Source organism: Schistocerca serialis, chromosome 4 (genome assembly GCF_023864345.2).
Source record: "Schistocerca serialis cubense isolate TAMUIC-IGC-003099 chromosome 4, iqSchSeri2.2, whole genome shotgun sequence".
Taxonomy (NCBI): domain Eukaryota; kingdom Metazoa; phylum Arthropoda; class Insecta; order Orthoptera; family Acrididae; genus Schistocerca; species Schistocerca serialis.
The window spans coordinates 754,606,172-754,625,540 of NC_064641.1; the positions used below are offsets into that span (position 1 = coordinate 754,606,172).

The window sequence follows — 19,369 nt, forward strand, 5'->3', positions numbered from 1 at the left end:
CTCTTAGTACATCTAACAGCATGTCCAATTTTTCTAGAAATACATTGATGATACCCTTAGGTGACCTGTAAAGGGATACTATTACTAACTTAAGACTGTCCATAACTATACCAGTGGCTTCAAAGTTCTGTTCCTCACATAAATAATCTAGGTCCAACTTAACAATGGAGCAACTGAATGACTGATTAATATATATTGCCACACCACCTCTTATATGCAGTATTCTACAGTAACTATTTGCTACATTATAGTTATCAAGTTTGACAACTGTAAGTACACTCTCAGTAACCCAATGCTCACTCAGACAGAAAATATCAAATTTGTTATCTAGTCCAAAACTGTTTACAATAAATTCTTTATCTATTAGTCCTTGAACATTCAGATAGCAAATTTTAAGATCATAATTGTTGTTTATTTTAGACTGAACGTTTTGGTGAGGTGATGTGAAATTTGTTACACTACTTATCTCCTGGGCTGCTTCATCCTGCTGCCTTCCACTAAAAAATCATTTAGACAGACAGGAGGTGCTGTTTTCCGTCTACACGTAACACTTGATGCTGCTTCTCCTGCTGCAATTCTCATTTCTCCTTTTAGAGGCACTATAGTTACTGTTGCTGGTGAAACTTCTGCTGTTGATGCTACTGTTACTTCCTTTTCCACTGCTGCTACTGATAATGCCACTGGTGACTGTGACGCTTTACATGTTTGCACAGTTGTAATTTTTTCATCATAGGGTGTATCTGCAGATGTTTCTTCCTCATATGCTGTTGGTGCACTTTTCTTTTCTGTTGTCATTGGCAGAAAACCTGTTGCAGGTAGTGCTATTTTTACATAGGCACCCACTCCTGCTGTCTTTATCACCTGGAGAATTTCTTTCGCCAGCACTTTCTTGCCTAGGTTGTTTCTGTGCAGTCCATGTCTGGTAAAATGCTCTCTTACTGAACTCGTTGCTTCAATGAAAGTTGTGTGCACAAAACCGCTACAAATCTTCCTGAATTTCCGATTTGTCGCGATGATTTCTTTGTTTACACACGAGTCTTCCGTTAAGTCGTGTCTGTAGGGAATGTTTACAACAAATACCTTCGCCTGTGAAATTTTTCCTAGCGATTCTTTCAGTGTTCTTACAGCAAAGCTGCTTTCATTTTTATAGACATCGTTTCCCCCTTCGATTATGACACAGTTGACGTCGCTTTTCATGGAACTTTCACAGTTTTTCAGCACTTCTCGTAGAGGAGCACCAGGTTTCGAAATTCCAATCACTTTATATTCGGACTGCATATCAGACATGATTGTAGCCAGTCCCTTGCCATGACTCGTCGATAATATGTATATTTCTTCCTTCTTCTTCTCTGTTTCCTTTTTTGTCTCATGTTCAGTTTTATTACAAGTTGCTCTCACATGATTTTTTCGTTTAATAGTATTTGATGGTAACGTGTTTCTGCTGGCACTTTTTTGTTCAACAGATCTTTCCGAGCAGTTACCTGTTACACTGAGATTTTTTGTCCGTGATTCTGAGCTGTCTGAACTTAGAACATCGTATTTATTCATTAGTGGAACACGAAAAACATTGGTATTTAAGACAGGTCGAGAGATTTTCTTAGGCCTAGTATATACACACTCTCGTTTGGCTGTTTGCGTATCTGTGGGAAGGTCCATATAGTCGATCAAACTTTTCAGCATTTCTTCATATTGTCTAGCCTTACTTAAGTCACTTTGCAGTTCTTCCCTCACACTTATTTCGAGTCCAGCGTTGCACATTTCAAATGCAGTTTCAAGACCGTTGCACTCAGTTCCACAGTCACATGTAGGCCTATGTTGACCGAGATTTGCTTCCACGAAACAACAAGAATGATACCATTTATGCGCCACTACACATATTTTAACACCTTTTATCACTTTTTTTGCACATGGCATACAATTCACTGACGGTAATTTACCGATATTCACGGAGCGATTTGCCACTACATTCATATACGCCGCCATCTTGGATGAGCTTCCTGATTCCACACTCCCATCAAAATGTTTCTGTATACCCTCATATTCTGTGTACCCCATCTTTCTGCATCTAGAGGAGGAGGAGGATATTAGTGTTTAACGTCCCGTCGACAACGAGGTCATTAGAGACGGAGCGCAAGCTCGGGTGAGTGAAGCATGGGGAAGGAAATCGGCCGTGCCCTTTCAAAGGAACCATCCCGGCATTTGCCTGAAGCGATTTAGGGAAATCACGGAAAACCTAAATCAGGATGGCCGGAGATGGGATTGAACCGTGGTCCTCCCGAATGCGAGTCCAGTGTGCTAACCACTGCGCCACCTCGCTCGGTGCATCTAGAGGTGGATACCTTACCCCATCCGTCTTTACCTAGAGTAAAGCACATGGTCAAGTGTGAGAACATTTTCTAGATGTTTGCATATCATGTATCTGAGGTGGGATATAGGAACCAGCCCAGCATTTACTTTTTTAATGCACTCAGTTATCCAGGTAGATAAATTTAGACGACCAAATGATGATAATAAAACATCTTAAGGTAGGTATCATTAACTAAAGATGTATTGTATCATCCAGTACGATAAATAATGATTTAACTGCATTATTTAGAAAAAAAATTAGTAGAACAGTGGAGTGAAGTTAATTAAGCAGAAATTGCAGATGATAAGAATTTTGATTTTCTCTTAAATTCTTTGCTGCAACACTTTTAATTTAAATGTATCTTAAAAGAGGAATGAATTGGAGAGAAAATGGGATTAACACCTAAATCAAAGTAATGTTCAACAAGAATATGTTATTCAATCCAAACAATTAGTTATAATTAAGAAATGAAATTTGAGATTGTGCAATCATAAATCATAAAGGATGCACCATGCAAAGAAAATGAACAAAGAAAAAAAAAGGATCAAACTGATCTGTAGTATTATTAAAAAGAGAAAAAATTGTGAATTATTGAAATTTCTTAGCAAGTAGTTACTAAGTATTTATTTCCCAGCAGACTGAAATATAATCAATGAAAGTAGAGATAACTGAATAACATATAATTGAGGACTCATCTTCCTTCTTCCACCACTTTTAAAAATGTGATAGTCTATGACAAACTACAAATTTTGAACACAAACATCTTTTAAATAATTTCTCTGCTTGGCTTCTGCCAAATCTTGTCTACACAGAAAACAACATTAAAATTTAGTGTCACTAGGTGCTGGTAAACAAAATATATTCTCATAGTATTTTCTGTGATGTCAAGAGCTTTCATAAAGGACATGACAAAATTTTGTTAGGGAACTGATGAGTTATAGTATTAAGGATACGTTCTGATCTGGATAAAGTCTCAGTTCAATATTTAGGAATGAAACAAAATTTACAGATGTTCTACTGCATTTCTTTAATAATTTAGAACAGACTAAACCACCTCATATTTCGATGCAATACCTGAAAACTGACACCAAATTTCAAGTGTTTCTATATGCATTTGTTGTAATGGTTAACAAGGAACAAATGTATTGAATAAGTAATCGAGCATTGTCTTCCGTCAGGCACTGACAGAAAATCAAAAAGTAACTTGCAGTACCAGAATTACATTACTAAATATGTAGTAGTGTTATTATTTTTTGTTTGTCTCTCTATACAATAATAATGAATTGATGTAATAGAAGGACTAGATCTGTAACTAGTAAAAAAGTCAAAGTATAAATAGTAACTTAATGTTCTTTCACTTTTTCTACATTCTTAAGCTGCCATTTCACTTTCTGAAGCAAATGTCTTCAATTTACAGAGCATTTCACAGTGCTGTAATTTGCAGTCACTTCTCTGACAAAATAATATGTTCAGATACTGACTGACAAAGAACCAAGTTTACTAATGCCACTTTCAAATGTGATTAGTTTATTTGTGTTAAACAGGAATCTTTCATAGAAGTGATAGGGTCGTCAATAATTTTCACAGTAATTGTGTGAAAGTACTACCAGGAAATCACCTTTGTCATACATTCTGTGTCTTTATCCTATATTAACTATAGGGATTGAAGTCTCTGATATTTTCCATTTCACATGTTTAATTTATGAAACACTTCATACAGAGCTAAAGTTAACAGTTACCTCAGCACATTAAGAAAGTGGCAAACATAGAAACATTTACCAAGCCACAGAGAGGATGACTATGGATTTAAATTTGTAAGATTTCAAATAAAATCTATGCTACCTAGCAATTAGATCACCTGTCACTGATGTCATAGATTGGCGTTTTGGTAGTGAATTGTTTTCAAATGTCACCAAGAATCAAATATGCACCTCCTAAATAACATAACTGATGTCTGGTCTGCAGAATGATGTTTGCTTTTCATAACTGCAATAAAATTTACTGACAGATCAAAATTTTGGACCCATATGAGACTGAATCCAGGCACTTAAAAAGTCAAGAAATTTCATTACAATATACAGTCTACAAGCATGTGTAAAATTTAGTCCGGGAATAAACCTGAGCCACTGTCTATCATATTTTTCTCCCAAAGATGCTAGTTAAGCTCTGTATACAAGAGAATCTCTTTGGAATTTGGGAAAGAGGGGTGAGATACCACTGCTGGCAAACTGAATCTTTGTGGTGGACAATAATTCAGACTCATAAACAGTCTTTAACTGTGTCTGTATGTCTCTCATCAATAAATTGGTTTCCTCTCTCAGTTTCATTTGTTTATCATTATTTACATTATACTGGCCCACAACTACACGGAGTGAACTGTATGTAATCATCAGTACAAAGGGACTCTGTTCTGTCTTCAAGGTATGCTAATCCTAGAGCCTCATGGGTGTACATCTGTAAAGTTTTGAAGAGCATAATGAAATTGCAGTTAGAAACAGAATACACAACATGACATGACCGAAAAAGTATTGGTGCCCACTGCAACATCTATCAAGTTGGAAACCAATAAAGCACTTTCCTTATTTAGGTTTCGAGTTATCCTAATCCAATATCCAAAGTAGGTAAGATATCTTTTAATTCACAGCTTTAGCTTACCTGTTTTTTCTGGTAGTCCTTTAAAGCATTTTCATAGCCCTCCTCAAGGGTCGCAAATGCTAGATTAACTTCTGTACACCACCAGATTTGCGTACCACAAAGTGAAACTTGTGCAGGAAAATCAAACAGCCACTGATCACGCGGTTTTTCTTCATAAAGTACCACCCCTTCACCAAAGTAATGTCGGATAGATACACGCATGGCTGCCTGCAGTCTGTTTAGCCATTGTTCAACCTAAAAGAGTTACTTGTTATTTTATATGTTGTGAGACCAAAATTTATATTTTGAAAATATTACTCAAAAGAGTTCATATGCTTCTTAATGAATATGGGGAGTATTTGTTCTATTGTCCTTAACTTCGCTATTAAAATGGGAGAATTCATAGGATTCAATTGGATAATATTCAGTTTTATGACTAACTTATACATCTTGATCTTCAACACTCCAAATCATTATACACTCCTGGAAATTGAAATAAGAACACCGTGAATTCATTGTCCCAGGAAGGGGAAACTTTATTGACACATTCCTGGGGTCAGATACATCACATGATCACACTGACAGAACCACAGGCACATAGACACAGGCAACAGAGCATGCACAATGTCGGCACTACTACAGTGTATATCCACCTTTCGCAGCAATGCAGGCTGCTATTCTCCCATGGAGACGATCGTAGAGATGCTGGATGTAGTCCTGTGGAACGGCTTGCCATGCCATTTCCACCTGGCGCCTCAGTTGGACCAGCGTTCGTGCTGGACGTGCAGACCGCGTGAGACGACGCTTCATCCAGTCCCAAACATGCTCAATGGGGGACAGATCCGGAGATCTTGCTGGCCAGGGTAGTTGACTTACACCTTCTAGAGCACGTTGGGTGGCACGGGATACATGCGGACGTGCATTGTCCTGTTGGAACAGCAAGTTCCCTTGCCGGTCTAGGAATGGTAGAACGATGGGTTCGATGACGGTTTGGATGTACCGTGCACTATTCAGTGTCCCCTCGACGATCACCAGTGGTGTACGGCCAGTGTAGGAGATCGCTCCCCACACCATGATGCCGGGTGTTAGCCCTGTGTGCCTCGGTCGTATGCAGTCCTGATTGTGGCGCTCACCTGCACGGCGCCAAACACGCATACGACCATCATTGGCACCAAGGCAGAAGCGACTCTCATCGCTGAAGACGACACGTCTCCATTCGTCCCTCCATTCACGCCTGTCGCGACACCACTGGAGGCGGGCTGCACGATGTTGGGGCGTGAGCGGAAGACGGCCTAACGGTGTGCGGGACCGTAGCCCAGCTTCATGGAGATGGTTGCGAATGGTCCTCGCCGATACCCCAGGAGCAACAGTGTCCCTAATTTGCTGGGAAGTGGCGGTGCGGTCCCCTACGGCACTGCGTAGGATCCTACGGTCTTGGCGTGCATCCGTGCGTCGCTGCGGTCTGGTCCCAGGTCGACGGGCACGTGCACCTTCCGCCGACCACTGGCGACAACATCGATGTACTGTGGAGACCTCACGCCCCACGTGTTGAGCAATTCGGCGGTACGTCCACCCGGCCTCCCGCATGCCCACTATACGCCCTCGCTCAAAGTCCGTCAACTGCACATACGGTTCACGTCCACGCTGTCGCGGCATGCTACCAGTGTTAAAGACTGCGATGGAGCTCCGTATGCCACGGCAAACTGGCTGACACTGACGGCGGCGGTGCACAAATGCTGCGCAGCTAGCGCCATTCGACGGCCAACACCGCGGTTCCTGGTGTGTCCGCTGTGTCGTGCGTGTGATCATTGCTTGTACAGCCCTCTCGCAGTGTCCGGAGCAAGTATGGTGGGTCTGACACACCGGTGTCAATGAGTTCTTTTTTCCATTTCCAGGAGTGTAGCACACTATTAATAAGAACAATAAGGAACATATGAATACTGGAGAAAATTTTTAAAATAATAAAAAAAACACGAACAAATGAAATAAATAAAATAGTCTAACATTTCAAAGTCTAGAAACTGCTTAAAAGTCTTGAGAAGATTTTGCAACTTTGACACTTCAAAGAATATTTATGAAATGTAATTAACATTTTTGATAAAATAATAAACATATCCAGCAATTATCTATTCTCTTCTCTATACATACAATCCAAGGCTTCAAATATCCATGTCTGTCTTGTCTGTTTCCTTACATAGTCTACCAATATTTTATGAGGCCATCATCAAGGTTGTTTCTAATCTAAAGAATTAGACAGTTAAAAGCCATGTGATGATAGGGCATAAATTATTTAATAAACTTTACTTGTACAAGACCTTTCTGCATGTATTTCATGCTGATTAGCTGCTCACCTATCTGTGATTTTAATTGATTTTTAATTGTAATATTATATTGTAATTTCAACAGCTGACATAAGCATTCTAATTCAGGCACATTAGGAATTTACGATTGAATACAAAAATCAGTTTCTTTTATAAAGGCCATGATTTTTTATTCATCTGTTCATTTCTGCCATTTGTTATCATGAGACATTTTCAGTTGCTATAGGTACATAAATCCACTCACTAATCCAATGACATTTATGCTATTCTTGTTAAGTCTGACTTTCTGATTTCTAACAAGTCAATAACATAGATTTTGGTCTTCAGTAAATAATTCTATATTTGCTCAGTTGGTTTTTCCCAAGCACTTTGTTGTGATGTGGTTATCTGTTCAAAGACTGGTTTGATGCATCTAGTCACACTAGTCTCTGCCTGCTATTGTAACCTATGCCCACTTGAATCTGCTTACTGAAATCAACCTTGGTCTCCCTCTGTCACTTTCAATACACCCGCCCTCTTCCCCCCATCACTAAACTGAAGATTTCCCGAAATTACTTTTCTCCCCTAATTTGGGATGACATCACTAAGCCTGGCAACTGGCTTAAAATACTACTTACTTGGTATTCATCGCTCAGGGAGATCTGCACTAGTTCACACATTCCCCTCCCATTACTACTCTCTAGCACTCCTTCTTGATCTTTCTAACTACCTGAGTACTACTAAAGTTGCATTTCTTTCGCACTCATGTCTCTGCGTTTCAGAACTCTTTTAGTTGTTTGCATACTTTTTCCAACAGACTTCAAAGCAGTGAAGCTGTTAGAGATGTCTAGACTAAAGCTAGCAGAATTGTAGCATCTTTTGAACCTCTTGCCTGTTCTAGTAGCTTTAACTACAGTCCAGTTACATGCCTTATCCCTAACCTAACTAGTGCTAACTGCAGCTCACAAGTGTTCTAATACTGTTTGTGCTGCTGATGGATCAGATTTGAATTTTAAGATCAGTTGCTCTTTCTCCATAACCATGTAGGGGTAGGCACATCATCCACTAAGTCACGAGGTAGACAAAAGTGTGTGTTGACACCTATCAGCATGTCCAGGCCTCTCGCAAATAAACAACTTTTTTCAATCATTCTTAAAACAATTGCTGGCAATGGTTAATTTGTACTCTGTGTAAAATTCTATGTCATAGCTTCACTTTTCTTTACCTTTCTCCAGCCCATTTTTTTACAATACTTCCTTCCTCTCCTACTACTGAATTCCAAGTTTCCCATTTCAATTAATTTTCTGTCTCCCTTACTGTGCTAAATAATTCCTTACATCCCACAATACTTACATTTTTCAATCACTTTATCATACGTGTAACTAATGCACATTCATTCATGTGTTCCATATATCCCATTAAGAATAGGAACTTTCAGGGATGTGGAATGAGTCAGGGTACACATTAACAAAAGACAAGGAAATCATAGAAACTTAATCTATATATTGTATTAACAATGAACTATCACTATACTGCTTAATGACAGTCATGCTTATGCTAGCAAAATTTAATTAACTAATTAGCAGGAAAGCTGCTACTTGACTTTAAGTGTTTGTTCCCAGTTCTATTAGATAAATGCTATATATCTGCTATTGGCAACTTAATATTTACTTGATTGCAATACTTACCTACATATGTAAATACTGAGCCATATTTACAATATACTTGTCATGTGGTTTTACAATGTACTCTGCTACTTGCCATGCAGCTAAAAGAATTTTTCAATCCTTGACTCTAGATATTCAGATAATTTGCAAAAAGAATGGCTAGTGAGATATGTGTTTAATTTTCTTTGGACTGACACGGGTTCCCAATTTCTTACTTTATTGTCAGAATATTATTACTTTTTTTCTCGCACTGTGATTGTGCAAATCACAATTCAGAAGAATCTGATAGTATACAAGGTGACTCCCCTAAAACTTGCACCACAAATATTGCAGAAATGTAAAGTGCTATTAATGTGTAGTTTTCACAGAACAGATTGGTAATTAGGGGCTTACTTTGTTATTTAATTAACAGATTGTAATAATATTTAGAAAGTATATTTTCTGGGCTAATAGCACTTTTTTTATATGGAACAATGTCTACTGACATTAACAAACTAAAAGCAGGATAAGTTAGAATATCAGTGGTGTCTGTTTCAGGATTCTAGTGCGAGTCACTTACGAGATATTGTATTTTCAAAAGTTTTCACACTGACACTTGTTTGAGCCATTCAACCTGTGTAGTTGCTAAGTATGATGTTGTTATGTTTGCTTACAGTGTGCTTATGTGTTCCTTGAGTGCACTGCAACTTTAGTAAGTTAGTGTGTGTCAGTCCAAGAAGTAGACTGTGAGTGGATGATGGCATTTACCGATGCAGAAAAAGCTGACATGCTCATGGTAATGGACAGTGTAGGAAGAATGCAGTTCATTTTTGTACAGTGTGTGCGGCAAGACATCCCAATGGACATAAACAATCTCAGCAATTATTTATCAGCCTCTTCAACCAGTGAAAGTGGTACTGTAACACGTACATAGGCAAGTGTCCTTCACATTTGCCATTGACAAATGTTCCATTCCTATGACATCTCTCTCCATTAAGAGTTGCACAGAAACAATTATGAGAATCATGTTAACTTCTGTACATGGGCATTAAGACAGGATTTTTGAGACATATCACATACCTTGTTTTGTGATAAAGCCAAATTTACCAATCATGCACTGGTGAAACATGCACTATTGGCCTGTTGACAATCTTCATTGGCTTCCTCAGGCGGAATGTCAGCATCCATGGAGTGTAAAAGTGTGAAGTAGGATAACAAACCATCAGCTCATAGGACCCTTTTTCATAGATGGACTACTGAATGCACAAAAGTATCATAGTCTCCTAAGAGGCCATCTTTCACAGATGCTAGAAGACTTCTCTCTGCAGACAAGGGACCTATGGTACAAGCATGATGGCTGTTCCGCTACAGTGCACCAAGTACTACAGAATGTGTTCACAAATTGTTTCCGAGTAATTAGACTGGATGCAGAGGACCTGTACCTTGGCTGGTCCATCCCCAGATTTGATGCCTGTAGATTTTTTTTTCTGTGGGGAAAGCTGGAAGACACTGTCTACTACACCCAATGATATGCAATGACATATTACTGCAGCCTGTTCGGACATCTCTGCTCATATGCTTAGCACTTGTGCAGCAGTCATTCAATACCAGACCGGAGCATGTATTGCTGCTGCTGGTGGTCATTTTGGACACATCCTGTGATGGTCGACAGTCTTGTCACTGATCAGAATTCACATAACTAATGTATACACTTGTGTTGCTCTTTAATGTGTGGTACCACACGTATTGTACAGGTACTAGTGTGGGAACTTTTCAAACTGTGATACCTCATAAACAACTTGTACTAGAATCATGCAACACACACCACTGACATTTTAATTTACACTACTTTCAGTTTGTTAATGTCAACAGGTGTTGTTCCATTTTAAAAAGTGTATGCTTGCACAAAAAAAAAAAAAAAAAAAAAAAAAAAAAATACACTTTCTAAATATTATTACAATCTTTTTCCTGGCTAACAGCATGAGCCCGACTAGCAACCCATTCTGTGAAAATCACACATCAGTAGCACTTCCCATTTCTGCAATGCAAGCTTTAGTTTAGTCACCTCATATGTACACACACAGTACAACTCAGATTATCTGACCTTCGATTAACTGACTCCTTGGATTATCTGACCATGCCTCTTACCATCCATCTGCACTCCATGCAAAACAGCATCCCAGAATTACTGACCAATTTTACTCCTGTCACAACATGTGTCCACCTGAGTCATGCTCCTCAGGCATGCTTAGTTGACAAGACTACTGTACTGACAGACTGTTCACTTTACTGTACTCTTTAATCTGCTGCTGATCTGTGTGATCTGTAAGTTTATTATCATATCCCTTTTTAATTTTAAGGTTGCAGTGTAATTTTATTAATTTATTACAGTGTGACTGAGAAGTGTAAAGGAGTCTGAAAGTCCAAAAATGGCTACAAATCAGAAAAGGAAACATGATGTGTGCACAATCAAACAGCAACTAACTGTACTGCAAAGACTTGACAAAGGCGAGTTAGTTATTAAACTAGCTTCTGAAATGGATGTTGGAGTAACAACAATTAAGGTCTGGAAAAATAACAGAAAAGGTCTTGATGCTTTATCACTGACTCTAGATTATGAAAATGCATTAAAAAGTAGAAAAGCACTGACAAAAAATTTGTGAGCTCTTGGATGATGCTGTGTGTGTTTGACTTTGTAAGGAAAGATGTAAGGGGACTCAATTTTCAGGCCCTCTCATAAAAGTAAAAGCTTTTCAGTTTCGGGGAAAGGAGGAGGGGGGAGGAAAGCTGATAAATGAAATGAAATGTCATGTGGCGACGGCCTCCCAGCAGGTAGATCTGATAGCCTGGTGCAAAGTCTTTTGAGGTGACGCCACTTCACAAACTTGCATGTCGATGAGGATGAAATGATGATGAAGACAACACGAACACCCAGTCCCTGAGTGGAGAAAATCTCCAACCCAGTCAGTAATCGAACCCGGGCCCCCTGGCACAGCTGATAAATCATCAAGGCAAAATGCAAGTTGCTACTGCAGGTGAAAAACCTTTTGCTTTTGATGATGATACAGGTAGGGAATATGCTGAAAAATTTGGATAAATAACTGATGAATCATACAACATTGATAAGATGGGACTAAACTGTAAAATGCTCCCTCAAAAAACACTTGCCTTCCAGAATGAAACAATAACAGGCATCAAACAAGCAAAGGGCAGAACGACCATTTCAACATGCAGCAATAAAGTTGGTGACCATAAACTGCCATTTTTTATAATTGGTATATCTAACAAACCAAGAGCCTTCAAAAAATAAACATGGCAGTGCTTCCTGCTCAATGCAAAGCTCAAAAAAGTGCTTGAATATGTCATAATTTGTTTAAAGAATGGTTTTTTGATGCATTTGTTCTGGCTGCTCAAAAATGGCTGAAATCAAAAAACCTACCACTGAATGCTCTAGTATTTGATAGGCAATCCTCTAAAACTGAACTTCAACAAGGTGTCATAGAAGCTGTGTGTCCCCCCTCCCCCACATCTTCAACAATCCAAGCAATAGAGCTTGGTGTTAAGTGTGTAGTTAAAATGACATTATAAGAGGAAGGAGGTCAGTGCTTCTTTAGAGAAAACAGAAGAGCATTGTGATTGTTATGAAGTAAGGGAAAGCTTCAATGTAAAACACACAATTTACACAGTTACTAAAGCTTGCCAAGAGCCTAAGAAAACCACTCTTCAAAAGCCATGGAAAGAAGTCTGTCATAGCCTAAAACAAATCAAGAACTTTCAAAAATAATTAGTCACACCCTGCAGATTTAGTCACTCATTTGCAAACTCTTCAAATGATATCCAGCCTCCTAATGTAGAGGAATGGCTAGCTGAAAGCAATACTGCTGCTATTACCAATGAAGAACTCAATGATGATCAGATCATTGATCTTATTCTGCAACATTATAGAGTCATTTCTTGTCAACTCACCCAGGCCTCCCTGCTTGACCATCATATGTTTTGACAAAAATTTATGTGAACATTTGCACATGTCCCCAATGAACATTGGTAGAGTTTAATGTTCTTTGAAGCAATACTGGCTGAGATATGGTCACTTGTTTGTTTTGTGCCCAACTTCGATTCTAATTATTTAGCATTGTTAGTCCATGATGGACAATCAAGCACACTTTTAGTCAGCAAAGTCATAGTCTTTCTAATGAGCGTAGTTTGGAGGGTTTTATAGAACAGAGTTTTTTGCAAATTCAGGTTGAAAATATCACATTTTTTTATCTTTTTAGAAAATCTTCAGCTTTGTACTTACATTGTTCAGTACTGGAAAGTGAAACATAAATGAAAATTTATATTTGAGAACCTTGTGTTGTTAGGTTACTAAAGGCCAAGCTTTAAGTGCTCATCATACCTTTAGTCCCTGAGATATAAGAAGTCAATCTTTGAAATTTCTTTGGGCACAATTTCTTCGAGTGATTTTGTCTAAAATTTTCCACCTGAATATGGTTCATAAAATTCTGCTCATTATTATTCTTAAGAGAATGCTTATAGTGCTACAAGGTGCCAAATTTCGTTTGTTTCAACAAAATATTGCAGGAGATAGAAGAGCTCAAAGCTGCCAGAAATTCAGGGTCACTCTGCACAATGTTACACATGGAGTCAAGCAAGAGACTATATCTCGGCAAGTACTGCTTTGACAAAAATCTAGCTTCACTAATGTTCACTGGGGAGGTGTGTAAATGTTCACAGAAAATTTCATGTAAATCCGTGGTGGCTGAGAAGGAAAATATTCTGAAATTACACAATTTGACAGGGAATGACACAACAGTGTTCAGCAAGAGGGAGATGATGATGATGAATAGGAAGAAGAGGAGAGGACCAGCCACTCTGCAGCAGTATTTGAGACTATACTCAAATATCTGGAACAAAAGCCAACGTGTCGGAAAGAACCGACACCACATATATATAATTAAGTTGAGGAGGGCCATTGCTCTCTTAAGTGCAGATGCACAACAGGTTTGAACTCTTATAGAAATGGGCGAAATGCCTTGAATAATGACAATAATGGGCAAGGTGTTCTACATTAGTAGTGCGTGGATAGGCTGAGAATTTGGATCTGACAGGAGGAATGCTACAGTAGTCGAGGCAATTGTGATGACCACTGTGTATGGATGGCTTAGTGATCTGAGCATATGCCTAGTACCTAGGAGACCCAGGTTTGAATCCCAGTCTGGCCCAAATTTTCAAATTGCCCCATTCATTTAAATCAATTCTCACTCTCAGCCAATGTATGTAATTCTATTGTGTTAAAATTTGTATTTGCCAGGCCAGGGTGGTACTGTGAACTGCGTAATTATTTTTCAGTCAGATGGGGAAAATAATTCTCATATACAAAGTCCTTCAGAATATTGTGAAAGGGATTGCATCCACAACTGACAAAGCTGAGGGAGAGAGACATTTTGGTGAGGAAAGAGTGGCATGTTATCAGTGTAGAGGTAAACCTACAAAGCCTAAGCTTATACAAAATGCCTAAGAAAGACTGCAAAAATCTCAAAGAAACTAAAACAACAAACAACTATTTGTAAGTTTCAGCTGTGAATGAGATATATGTCCAATTATTCTCATTCAGTTTTAAGTGGTTCTACGGCAAAGACTATCACTCACACAACATGAATGTGATTTCATCTGATTTAAAAGTATAATGTTTCAAAGCTACATGCATTGTAGGAGAAAATGTCATCAAAATTGAACTTTTTTTACTTACTGGTCCTGTGCATTCACATATAGAATTAAACTCAACATATTCTCCATCCTTAGCAATCATTCCTTTAGCACGCTTTTCATCATTCCCTTGCTCATCCTTCGTAAATTTCAGATGTGCCATTGAATCAAATAGCTTTGTTAGATGCCTGTAATATATAATATTATTCAGATGACTGAGGAAGGATTGTTAATTAGTAGATGACAGATTAACTCTGGCATAAACTTTCTATTAATTTTCACTACACTTGGCAACATTGTGCATTTCACACTGAGAAAGACAATTAAAGAACACCTGCCAATAGGGAAAATAGTGTTTTGGTTTATTTTGTTTTACTTTAAAGACAAAAATAATATTTTTTTCTTTTATGTTTTATTCAGACAATTTCATTTATTTCTAAGTGAGTGATAAAAGCCAGGCATCAACTCGAACGCAGGCTCCATCAGTCAAGTCATCAAATCAGAGAGGTGTTTTATGTGTTTTTAGGTATCATCTTCCATGCTATTTTTCCAGTTTGTTGTTACTATTACTGTATGACACTTGCTTAGGATAGTTGCCAAATAAGTTTAGTTGTCAATGTCATAGAGGCTGAGCAGTCAAGCTTTCCATAACTAAGTAACTTTAGCTCGCATGGACCCACAGAAACTGTTCCTAGCAGCTGTAAAAATCTGTAATAATGGAGCATTTCGTGAGCTGCAGCCATCATAGTTAGATCACATTACACACATCTAATCTAATCTGAATTCGCTGTGCATATTGAGTGTACTGAGTTATGGTAATAAGCAGTGGTATCTGGAAAGTTGGTTCTGTGAACTAAAAAGAAATTTTAATTTTACGGCTTACACTAGAAAAAGTGACAAATGTGACTTGGTATTGAAAGTACTTAGTGAGAAATAGGTCTCAGCAGAGGTGCTATTGAAACTGATGGACTAATACCTGTTAGCTACAATTGTTCATCTGAAAAATAAAGTATAACCTCACAGAGCACATGACATACAGTACAAACAAAAATATTTATTTTCCTTTTTAAATGGTCTATGTAATATAAAGATAACATAATCAAATTTGTGTCATACCAATAATATACCTAAATAATTGCTTCAAGTATTGATGAACCTCATGGGCACAATATTTCAGCAAACACGCATACTGCCATACCCAAATGCACCTGGTTATGCAACGTGTCCAACTTTTAAAATGTTGTGCCCCCTGGAAACCAATATACAGCCAAATGCTGAAGAATTATGCTTTCCATGTACCCATATGTGCAACAAAAAATGTACCTTGTAAAATAATTGAGCAACAGCAATACTTTCATAAAATAAACCAACAATTTTAAAACTGTTGATACTATTTACCCCCGAACCAGCTTCCTGACTCATTGACATGCATATTTTCATTATTTAATGGCTTAATAACAGTAATATACAATACCTTGCAACAACTTTTGGCAAATTTCCATTAGACAAGATATCCAGCAGGTCAGCAGATGAAACGAAGTAGAACCTTGGGAACGCAAGTCTCTTTGTTTCCAGATATTCTGCTAATGCTTTTTCACAAAGTGTAAGTTCACGCTGAAGTTCCTCTAGTTGCTGAATAACACCCTCCTTATTAGTTGCTTCCACTACATTTGGTGTCTTTGCCATTTCCTCCATTAGTTTCTACAGGACCATAATTTACAAAAAAGAAATATCAGTAAAAATGCTGAGCAGTATGGGATTACTTCCACAATGTGTGCACATTAATAAGTCTTTAGTGCATCCTAAACTCAACAGCAAAAATGTATTTATGGAAAATAACTACCATACAGCTGGGTTGTTATAGTTTATAAGCTATTGTGTCAGCAAATACTAATTTGCATTAATTGAAACTTACTGAACCATTCACTTCCTCACAAACAATATCATGCTATTTGCACTGAACTCAACTACTGCACAAGTGAAAAACTGCACTGTGTTTATCTGTGGATAATATAATACAGTGTCAAGCCACATCATGATGAGTACCTGTTAACACCCAGATTAATTGCCATTTGCAGTACAAACAAATATTAGAACCCTAGCCAACTTACATTTGTGCCATAGAGAACACAGATGAGCTGAAAGTGATTTAATTTGGTGCTGATAGGGTTCCATAGACACACATTGTCTGTAAAGCATTTTGCAGCTGTACAGTGGTGCATGATGAGGACTCAGACTGTGAAAACACACTAATGTGTTCCCACAGATGTTCAATCAGGTTAAGATTCAAGTGTATTTAGTTCCAAGCAATTGATATGAAGTTTCAGTCATCCATTATGAGCCATCTGCAAATAATTCCAATTGTGTGGTAAGGCATATTATCTACATCTACATGATTACTCTGCTATTCACAATAAAGTGCCTGGCAGGGGTTCAATGAACCAGCTTCAAGCTGTCTCTCTACCGTTCCACTCTCGAATGGCGTGCAGGAAAAATGAGCACTTAAATTTTTCTGTGCGGGCCCTGATTTCTCTTATTTTATCATGATGATCATTTTTCCATACGTAGGTGAGTGCCAACAGAATGTTTTCACATCAGAGGAGAAAACTGGTGATTGAAATTTCATGAGAAGATCCCTTTGTGTTAATGATTGCCACTCTAATTCACATATCATGTCTGAGGCACTATCTCCCCTATTTCATGAGGAGAAAACTGGTGATTGAAATTTCATGAGAAGATCCCTTTGTGTTAATGATTGCCACTAATTCACATATCATGTCTGAGGCACTATCTCCCTTATTTCATGATAATACAAAACGAGCTGCCCTTCTTTGTACTTTCTCGATGTCTTCTCCCAGTCCCACTTGATGCTGATCCTACACCGCACAGCAATACTCCAGAACAGGGTGGACAAGTGTGGTGTAAGCAGTCTCTTTAGTAGACCTGTTACACCTAAGTGTTCTGCCAATGTATCACAGTCTATGGTTTGCTCTACCCACAACATTATCTATGTGATCGTTCCAATTTAGGTTATTTGTAATTGTAATTCCTAAGTATTTAGTTGAATTTACAGCCTTCAGATTTGTGTCACTTATCGTGTAATTGAAATTTAGTGGATATCTTTTAGAACTCATGTGAATAACTTCACACTTTTCTTTATTCAGGGTCACACCATACAGATATCTTATCTAAATCACCTCACAATTTGGTTTGGTCATCTGATGACCTTAAGGACGGTAAATAACAGCGTCATCTGCTACTCATATTGTCTCTTATGTCACTAACATAGAACAGGAACAACAGAGGGTGTATAACACTTCCTTGGGGAACACCGGATATTACTTCTAATTTACTCAATGACTTTCTGTCTATAACTATGAACTGTGACCTTATTGACAAGAAATCACGAATCCAGTTGCGCAACTAAGGCAATATTCCATAGGCACGCACTTTGGTTAGAAGACACTTCTGAGGGACGGTATCGAAAGCCTTCCAGAAATCTAAAAATATGGAATCAATTTGACATCCCCTGTTGATAGCACTCATTACTTCATGAGTGTAAAGAGCTAGTTGTTGTGTTTCGCAAGAATGATATTTTCTGAATCCGTGCTGACTATGTGTCAATAAATCATTTTCTTTGAGGTACTTCATAATGCTTGAGTACAGTACATGTTCCAAAACTCTACTGCAAATCGACATTAGTGATATGGGCTAGAGATAGGCAAACTCGTTCATCCTTGGGAACTAGTTCACTGCTGATCATTTGTGCTTGGTATATGGTTCTTATGAAAAACTGAAAACTAGTAGTGTAGGTGACTGAAGGATGGAGGGCACCAAGAGGGGACACTTGCCTCCCCCCTGGAGTATAGAATTTTTATTCATTACAGAATTCTTACACACTTTTAGAAGTGATTTCTGTGATTCTGCAGAACCTCTCGTTCAGCCAACTGTAGCGTTGTGTGGCTGATCACAGGGAAATAATGTAGGGTGGCGCACAGGAAACCGGCCCCGAGTACAGACTGCTCGCCAATTACGGACGATGTGTTGCCCGTTACGAGCAGATACTACAAACAGACAAACATGTAATAATTAGGCAGTGAAGAAATAACAAGCTAATGCAAGCAACAATGGGGAAACAATCAATGACGATGTGTAGAGAGCTGGAGAAGAGGACATGACAATCACAAAAATCTCACGTGACGCGCATGGGCTATAGCACATGTAGTCTTGTAAACCTGTTGGTGGTTGTTTCCTAGCTTAATAGACCACAAGGGTGTTGTATAAAATTCTTCATTTCGACTTCCACTACATAGCTATGCTAAGTTGTAAACAATAATCGTTTACACCCAATATATACTTCACGTTGTCTCTGAGTACGTAGGTGAAGTAGACTTTATGGAAGCATAAAATAAAATGTGGTTTTCTCATACTTGCGTCACACACTTCGTAAAAATTAGGTTTTTATGTTGCATTATTAAAGTTAATGCAGCAATAATAATTAAGTTTGCAGTAATAAAGTTTTTAATTTGAAAACTCCTTCTGAACAAATGTTTTTGAGATAATAAGTAAATACGATTTTATGGCAATCTATGTCTTTTCAAATGGAGAGGCACCGCTTTTCCTACTAAGCCAAAATGACCCACAACCCTTTTTTCTTTTTTCTTTTTTTTTTTTTCAAAGAAACCAAACTAGCAGGTAATGCAAATTGGAAACAACCAAATTTAAAAATAATTAGA

General features: G+C 38.1%; 1 protein-coding gene across 1 annotated transcript in view; it reads right to left on the minus strand.

Moving 5' to 3' along the window:
• Positions 1-19,369, minus strand: part of LOC126474748 (dynein beta chain, ciliary-like) — a 734,368-nt gene that overhangs the window by 415,777 nt on the left and 299,222 nt on the right. Inside the window, exons 30-32 of the mRNA XM_050102225.1 lie at positions 16,108-16,334; positions 14,677-14,821; positions 5,003-5,236 (exon numbers count right to left, since the gene is read on the minus strand). Of these exons, the coding sequence (XP_049958182.1) occupies positions 5,003-5,236; positions 14,677-14,821; positions 16,108-16,334 (606 nt within the window). The remainder of the gene's footprint in view (positions 1-5,002; positions 5,237-14,676; positions 14,822-16,107; positions 16,335-19,369) is intronic.